The 10,000-nt window shown below is 37.5% G+C and overlaps 1 protein-coding gene across 2 annotated transcripts in view; it reads left to right on the forward strand.

The window, feature by feature from the left end:
• Positions 1–10,000, forward strand: part of LOC133638854 (neutral ceramidase-like) — a 28,290-nt gene that overhangs the window by 4,718 nt on the left and 13,572 nt on the right. For both annotated transcript variants that reach the window (XM_062031848.1, XM_062031849.1), the window contains exons 5-7: positions 6,784–6,960; positions 7,359–7,486; positions 7,762–7,839. In XM_062031848.1, the coding sequence (XP_061887832.1) occupies positions 6,784–6,960; positions 7,359–7,486; positions 7,762–7,839 (383 nt within the window). The remainder of the gene's footprint in view (positions 1–6,783; positions 6,961–7,358; positions 7,487–7,761; positions 7,840–10,000) is intronic.

Raw genomic sequence — 10,000 nt, forward strand, 5'->3', positions numbered from 1 at the left:
TACACATACTGTACATATACATTCACTGTACAAACATACATATACACATACTGTACATATACATTCACTGTACAAACACATATAGTCTATAGCTATGTGTTCCATAAATGACTTTATATTGTCTACTGCTCACTAGTGTTACATTTATGACTTATTGTGTAGAAATATGATGTCATAATGACTCAAATACACTTATTCACTAACTGTGTTCCAAAAAGATGAGTTATAATAATACATCATGTTGAATATAGACAACTTACAAACACTTTATTTATTGAATCACAAATATTCAAGTTTGATGATTTGGTAAAAGTGCAAAGATGTCAAATGATGCACAAACAAAGTCTAAGCTGCTACAAAATAATGTACAACAATTCTTCTCCACTGAAGAGGAGGAATAAAATGTCATTAAAAACATTTGTATGCACGTACAACACTTACAACATTCAGCACATCACAATGTATGTATGCACGTACAACACTTACAACATTCAGCACATCACAATGTATGTATGCACGTACAACACTTACAACATTCAGCACATCACAATGTATGTATGCACGTACAACACTTACAACATTCAGCACATCACAATGTATGTATGCACGTACAACACTTACAACATTCAGCACATCACAATGTATGTATGCACGTACAACACTTACAACATTCAGCACATCACAATGTATGTATGCACGTACAACACTTACAACATTCAGCACATCACAATGTATGTATGCATGTACAACACTTACAACATTCAGCACATCACAATGTATGTATGCACGTACAACACTTACAACATTCAGCACATCACAATGTATGTATGCACGTACAACACTTACAACATTCAGCACATCACAATGTATGTATGCACGTACAACACTTACAACATTCAGCACATCACAATGTATGTATGCACGTACAACACTTACAACATTCAGCACATCACAATGTATGTATGCACGTACAACACTTACAACATTCAGCACATCACAATGTATGTATGCACGTACAACACTTACAACATTCAGCACATCACAATGTATGTATGCACGTACAACACTTACAACATTCAGCACATCACAATGTATGTATGCATGTACAACACTTACAACATTCAGCACATCACAATGTATGTATGCACGTACAACACTTACAACATTCAGCACATCACAATGTATGTATGCACGTACAACACTTACAACATTCAGCACATCACAATGTATGTATGCACGTACAACACTTACAACATTCAGCACATCACAATGTATGTATGCACGTACAACACTTACAACATTCAGCACATCACAATGTATGTATGCACGTACAACACTTACAACATTCAGCACATCACAATGTATGTATGCACGTACAACACTTACAACATTCAGCACATCACAATGTATGTATGCACGTACAACACTTACAACATTCAGCACATCACAATGTATGTATGCATGTACAACACTTACAACATTCAGCACATCACAATGTATGTATGCACGTACAACACTTACAACATTCAGCACATCACAATGTATGTATGCACGTACAACACTTACAACATTCAGCACATCACAATGTATGTATGCATGTACAACACTTACAACATTCAGCACATCACAATGTATGTATGCACGTACAACACTTACAACATTCAGCACATCACAATGTATGTATGCACGTACAACACTTACAACATTCAGCACATCACAATGTATGTATGCACGTACAACACTTACAACATTCAGCACATCACAATGTATGTATGCACGTACAACACTTACAACATTCAGCACATCACAATGTATGTATGCACGTACAACACTTACAACATTCAGCACATCACAATGTATGTATGCATGTACAACACTTACAACATTCAGCACATCACAATGTATGTATGCACGTACAACACTTACAACATTCAGCACATCACAATGTATGTATGCATGTACAACACTTACAACATTCAGCACATCACAATGTATGTATGCACGTACAACACTTACAACATTCAGCACATCACAATGTATGTATGCATGTACAACACTTACAACATTCAGCACATCACAATGTATGTATGCACGTACAACACTTACAACATTCAGCACATCACAATGTATGTATGCATGTACAACACTTACAACATTCAGCACATCACAATGTATGTATGCATGTACAACACTTACAACATTCAGCACATCACAATGTATGTATGCATGTACAACACTTACAACATTCAGCACATCACAATGTATGTATGCACGTACAACACTTACAACATTCAGCACATCACAATGTATGTATGCACGTACAACACTTACAACATTCAGCACATCACAATGTATGTATGCATGTACAACACTTACAACATTCAGCACATCACAATGTATGTATGCACGTACAACACTTACAACATTCAGCACATCACAATGTATGTATGCATGTACAACACTTACAACATTCAGCACATCACAATGTATGTATGCACGTACAACACTTACAACATTCAGCACATCACAATGTATGTATGCATGTACAACACTTACAACATTCAGCACATCACAATGTATGTATGCACGTACAACACTTACAACATTCAGCACATCACAATGTATGTATGCATGTACAACACTTACAACATTCAGCACATCACAATGTATGTATGCACGTACAACACTTACAACATTCAGCACATCACAATGTATGTATGCACGTACAACACTTACAACATTCAGCACATCACAATGTCATGGATGAAGTCAAGAAGGTGACATGATCCACTTGATTCATTCATACATTCATTCATACATTCATTCATACATTGAAGTATGTGATGGATGAAGAAGGTGACATGTTCCACTTGAAGAGCTTCTTCACATGAATTGTGCTTACACAGAAGAAGAATTATGAGAAATACTTTCAACCTTATTAAATAAAATATTCTTCATCTCAGTATATTAATAATGAATATTACACAACTGTTGTATTACTCATTCAATGATGTCATTGTGCTGTATTACTCATTCAATGATGTCACTAAATGTATTACATTATGTGGTACACTAAATGTATTACACTATGTAGTACACTAAATGTATTACACTATGTAGTACACTAAATGTATTACACTATGTGGTACACTAAATGTATTACACTATGTAGTACACTAAATGTATTACACTATGTGGTACACTAAATGTATTACACTATGTAGTACACTAAATGTATTACATAATGTGGTACACTAAATGTATTACATTATGTGGTACACTAAATGTATTACATTATGTGGTACACTAAATGTATTACATTATGTAGTACACTAAATGTATTACATTATGTGGTACACTAAATGTATTACATTATGTGGTACACTAAATGTATTACACTATGTAGTACAGTAAATGTATTACATTATGTGGTGCACTAAATGTATTACATTATGTAGTACACTAAATGTATTACACTATGTAGTACACTAAATGTATTACATTATGTGGTACACTAAATGTATTACACTATGTAGTACACTAAATGTATTACACTATGTAGTACACTAAATGTATTACACTATGTAGTACACTAAATGTATTACATTATGTGGTACACTAAATGTATTACACTATGTGGTACACTAAATGTATTACACTATGTGGTACACTTTTGTATTACACAATGTGGTACACTAAATGTATTACACTATGTAGTACACTAAATGTATTACACTATGTAGTACACTAAATGTATTACACTATGTAGTACACTAAATGTATTACACTATGTGGTACACTAAATGTATTACACTATGTAGTACACTAAATGTATTACACTATGTAGTACACTAAATGTATTACACTATGTAGTACACTAAATGTATTACACTATGTGGTACACTAAATGTATTACACTATGTAGTACACTAAATGTATTACATTATGTGGTACACTAAATGTATTACATAATGTGGTACACTAAATGTATTACATTATGTGGTACACTAAATGTATTACATTATGTGGTACACTAAATGTATTACACTATGTAGTACACTAAATGTATTACATTATGTGGTACACTAAATGTATTACACTATGTGGTACACTAAATGTATTACACTATGTGGTACACTAAATGTATTACATTATGTGGTACACTTTTGTATTACACAATGTGGTACACTAAATGTATTACACTATGTAGTACACTAAATGTATTACACTATGTAGTACACTAAATGTATTACATTATGTGGTACACTAAATGTATTACACTATGTGGTACACTAAATGTATTACACTATGTGGTACACTAAATGTATTACATTATGTGGTACACTAAATGTATTACACTATGTAGTACACTAAATGTATTACACTATGTGGTACACTAAATGTATTACATTATGTGGTACACTAAATGTATTACACTATGTGGTACACTAAATGTATTACATTATGTGGTACACTAAATGTATTACATTATGTGGTACACTAAATGTATTACACTATGTGGTACACTAAATGTATTACATTATGTGGTACACTAAATGTATTACATTATGTGGTACACTAAATGTATTACACTATGTGGTACACTAAATGTATTACACTATGTAGTACACTAAATGTATTACACTATGTAGTACACTAAATGTATTACACTATGTGGTACACTAAATGTATTACACTATGTAGTACACTAAATGTATTACACTATGTGGTACACTAAATGTATTACACTATGTGGTACACTAAATGTATTACACTATGTGGTACACTAAATGTATTACACTATGTGGTACACTAAATGTATTACATTATGTGGTACACTAAATGTATTACACTATGTGGTACACTAAATGTATTACATTATGTGGTACACTAAATGTATTACACTATGTGGTACACTAAATGTATTACATTATGTGGTACACTAAATGTATTACACTATGTGGTACACTAAATGTATTACATTATGTGGTACACTAAATGTATTACACTATGTGGTACACTAAATGTATTACACTATGTGGTACACTAAATGTATTACACTATGTGGTACACTAAATGTATTACACTATGTAGTACACTAAATGTATTACATTATGTGGTACACTAAATGTATTACACTATGTAGTACACTAAATGTATTACACTATGTAGTACACTAAATGTATTACACTATGTAGTACACTAAATGTATTACATTATGTGGTACACTAAATGTATTACACTATGTGGTACACTAAATGTATTACACTATGTGGTACACTTTTGTATTACACAATGTGGTACACTAAATGTATTACACTATGTAGTACACTAAATGTATTACACTATGTAGTACACTAAATGTATTACACTATGTAGTACACTAAATGTATTACACTATGTGGTACACTAAATGTATTACACTATGTAGTACACTAAATGTATTACACTATGTAGTACACTAAATGTATTACACTATGTAGTACACTAAATGTATTACACTATGTGGTACACTAAATGTATTACACTATGTAGTACACTAAATGTATTACATTATGTGGTACACTAAATGTATTACATAATGTGGTACACTAAATGTATTACATTATGTGGTACACTAAATGTATTACATTATGTGGTACACTAAATGTATTACACTATGTAGTACACTAAATGTATTACATTATGTGGTACACTAAATGTATTACACTATGTGGTACACTAAATGTATTACACTATGTGGTACACTAAATGTATTACATTATGTGGTACACTTTTGTATTACACAATGTGGTACACTAAATGTATTACACTATGTAGTACACTAAATGTATTACACTATGTAGTACACTAAATGTATTACATTATGTGGTACACTAAATGTATTACACTATGTGGTACACTAAATGTATTACACTATGTGGTACACTAAATGTATTACATTATGTGGTACACTAAATGTATTACACTATGTAGTACACTAAATGTATTACACTATGTGGTACACTAAATGTATTACATTATGTGGTACACTAAATGTATTACACTATGTGGTACACTAAATGTATTACATTATGTGGTACACTAAATGTATTACATTATGTGGTACACTAAATGTATTACACTATGTGGTACACTAAATGTATTACATTATGTGGTACACTAAATGTATTACATTATGTGGTACACTAAATGTATTACACTATGTGGTACACTAAATGTATTACACTATGTAGTACACTAAATGTATTACACTATGTAGTACACTAAATGTATTACACTATGTGGTACACTAAATGTATTACACTATGTAGTACACTAAATGTATTACACTATGTGGTACACTAAATGTATTACACTATGTGGTACACTAAATGTATTACACTATGTGGTACACTAAATGTATTACACTATGTGGTACACTAAATGTATTACATTATGTGGTACACTAAATGTATTACACTATGTGGTACACTAAATGTATTACATTATGTGGTACACTAAATGTATTACACTATGTGGTACACTAAATGTATTACATTATGTGGTACACTAAATGTATTACACTATGTGGTACACTAAATGTATTACATTATGTGGTACACTAAATGTATTACACTATGTGGTACACTAAATGTATTACACACTATTTATCACCAAATGCATTGTCGGAAACCCAACTTGTGTGTGTGTGTGTGTGTGTGTGTGTGTGTGTGTGTGTGTGTGTGTGTGTGTGTGTGTGTGTGTGTGTGTGTGTGTGTGTGTGTGTGTGTCCATGAGCAGGTCCTGAAGGCCCTGCAGGTGCAGTATGGATCGCAGTACCGTCAGGACAACGTAGTACTGAGTGGTACACACACACACTGTGCACCTGCAGGATACTTCCAGTACACTCTCTTCATGCTCAGCAGCAAAGGTTACATCAAGTCCTCCATCCAACCTCTGGTGGGCGCCATTGTCAAGGTGACACTCACTCATTCATTCATCTCTTTAGTCATTCATTCATTGTCAAGGTGACACTCACTCACTCATTCATCTCTTTAGTCATTCATTCATTGTCAAGGTGACACTCACTCATTCATTCATCTCTTTAGTCATTCATTCATTGTCAAGGTGCCACTCACTCATTCATTCACACACTCATTCATTCATTGTCAAGGTGCCACTCACTCATTTATTCACACACTCACACAAGCTCTTTTTACACATTCACTCATAATTTATGTTCATTAATTGATCATTTAACATGCATGCATGGCATTCATTCATTCATTCAGTCATTCGTTGATATGCATCACAGGTTGTGTTCCAGAGTATAGCCCTAGCCCATGTTTGACAGGCACTCACATGTTGTGTTCCAGAGTATAGCCCTAGCCCATAGCAGCATGCGTGCAGGGCGGGTGTACAGGAAGAGAGGAGGTGTGTCTGGCAGCAGCGTGAACAGAAGTCCTCACTCCTACCACAACAACCCCCTGGAGGAGCGACTCAGGTGAGTACAGGAAGTCCTCACTCCTACCACAACAACCCCCTGGAGGAGCGACTCAGGTGAGTACAGGAAGTCCTCACTCCTACCACAACAACCCCCTGGAGGAGCGACTCAGGTGAGTACAGGAAGTCCTCACTCCTACCACAACAACCCCCTGGAGGAGCGACTCAGGTGAGTACAGGAAGTCCTCACTCCTACCACAACAACCCCCTGGAGGAGCGACTCAGGTGAGTACAGGAAGTCAGGTGATGGTGGTGATGTCAGCGATGTGCTTTCAGGTATGACGACAACATCGACAAGCAGATGGTGCTCCTGAAGTTCACCGACATGGACGGACACGGCATGGGTATGCTCAGGTAAGGAGCTACGTCACCTACATCACTTACGTTGCCTACATCACCTATATCCCCTACGTCACCTACGTCACCTACATCACCTATGTCACCTATGTCACCTACATCACCTACATCACCTATGTCACCTACATCACCTATGTCACCTACATCACCTACATCACCTATGTCGCCTACGTCACCTGCATCACCTACATTACCTATGTCACCTGCGTCACCTATGTCACCTGCGTCACCTACATCACCTACATCACCTATGTCGCCTACGTCACCTGCATCACCTACATTACCTATGTCACCTGCGTCACCTGCGTCACCTACATCACCTATGTCACCTGCGTCACCTGCGTCACCTACATCACCTATGTCACCTGCGTCACCTACATCACCTACATCACCTATGTCGCCTACGTCACCTGCATCACCTACATTACCTATGTCACCTGCGTCACCTGCATCACCTACATCACCTATGTCACCTGCGTCACCTACATCACCTATGTCACCTGCATCACCTACATCACCTATGTCGCCTACGTCACCTGCATCACCTACATTACCTATGTCACCTGCGTCACCTATGTCACCTACATCACCTATGTCACCTACATCACCTATGTCACCTACATCACCTATGTCACCTACATCACCTACGTCACCTATGTCACCTACGTCACCTACATCACCTATGTCACCTACATCACCTATGTCACCTACATCACCTATGTCACCTACATCACCTATGTCACCTGCATCACCTACGTCACCTACATCACCTACATCACCTATGTCGTCTGCATCACCTACATCACCTATGTCACCTACATCACCTACATCACCTATGTCGTCTACATCACCTATGTCACCTACATCACCTACATCACCTATGTCACCTACATCACCTATGTCGCCTATGTCACCTACATCACCTACATCACCTATGTCACCTGCATCACCTATGTCACCTGCGTCACCTACATCACCTATGTCACCTGCGTCACCTACATCACCTATGTCGCCTATGTCACCTGCATCACCTACATCACCTATGTCGTCTACATCACCTATGTCACCTACATCACCTACATCACCTGCATCACCTACATCACCTACATCACCTATGTCACCTACATCACCTATGTCGCCTATGTCACCTACATCACCTACATCACCTATGTCACCTGCATCACCTATGTCACCTGCGTCACCTACATCACCTATGTCACCTGCGTCACCTACATCACCTATGTCGCCTATGTCACCTGCATCACCTACATCACCTATGTCACCTGCATCACCTATGTCACCTGCGTCACCTACATCACCTATGTCACCTGCATCACCTATGTCACCTGCGTCACCTACATCACCTATGTCACCTGCATCACCTATGTCACCTGCGTCACCTACATCACCTATGTCGCCTATGTCACCTGCATCACCTACATCACCTATGTCACCTGCGTCACCTACATCACTTATGTCGCCTATGTCACCTGCATCACCTACATCACCTATGTCGCCTACGTCACCTGCATCACCTACATTACCTATGTCACCTGCGTCACCTATGTCACCTACGTCACCTGCATCACCTACATCACCTATGTCGCCTACGTCACCTGCATCACCTACATTACCTATGTCACCTACATCACCTATGTCGCCTATGTCACCTGCATCACCTACATCACCTATGTCGCCTACGTCACCTGCATCACCTACATTACCTATGTCACCTGCGTCACCTATGTCACCTGCGTCACCTACATCACCTACATCACCTATGTCGCCTACGTCACCTGCATCACCTACATTACCTATGTCACCTGCGTCACCTATGTCACCTGCGTCACCTACATCACCTATGTCGCCTACGTCACCTGCATCACCTACATTACCTATGTCACCTGCGTCACCTATGTCACCTGCGTCACCTATGTCACCTACATCACCTATGTCACCTGCGTCACCTACATCACCTACGTCACCTACGTCACCTACGTCACCTATGTCACCTATGTCACCTACATCACCTACGTCACCTGCATCACCTACATTACCTATGTCACCTGCGTCACCTGCGTCACCTACATCACCTATGTCGCCTACGTCACCTGCATCACCTACATTACCTATGTCACCTGCGTCACCTATGTCACCT

Source organism: Entelurus aequoreus, linkage group LG21 (genome assembly GCF_033978785.1).
Source record: "Entelurus aequoreus isolate RoL-2023_Sb linkage group LG21, RoL_Eaeq_v1.1, whole genome shotgun sequence".
NCBI lineage: Eukaryota > Metazoa > Chordata > Actinopteri > Syngnathiformes > Syngnathidae > Entelurus > Entelurus aequoreus.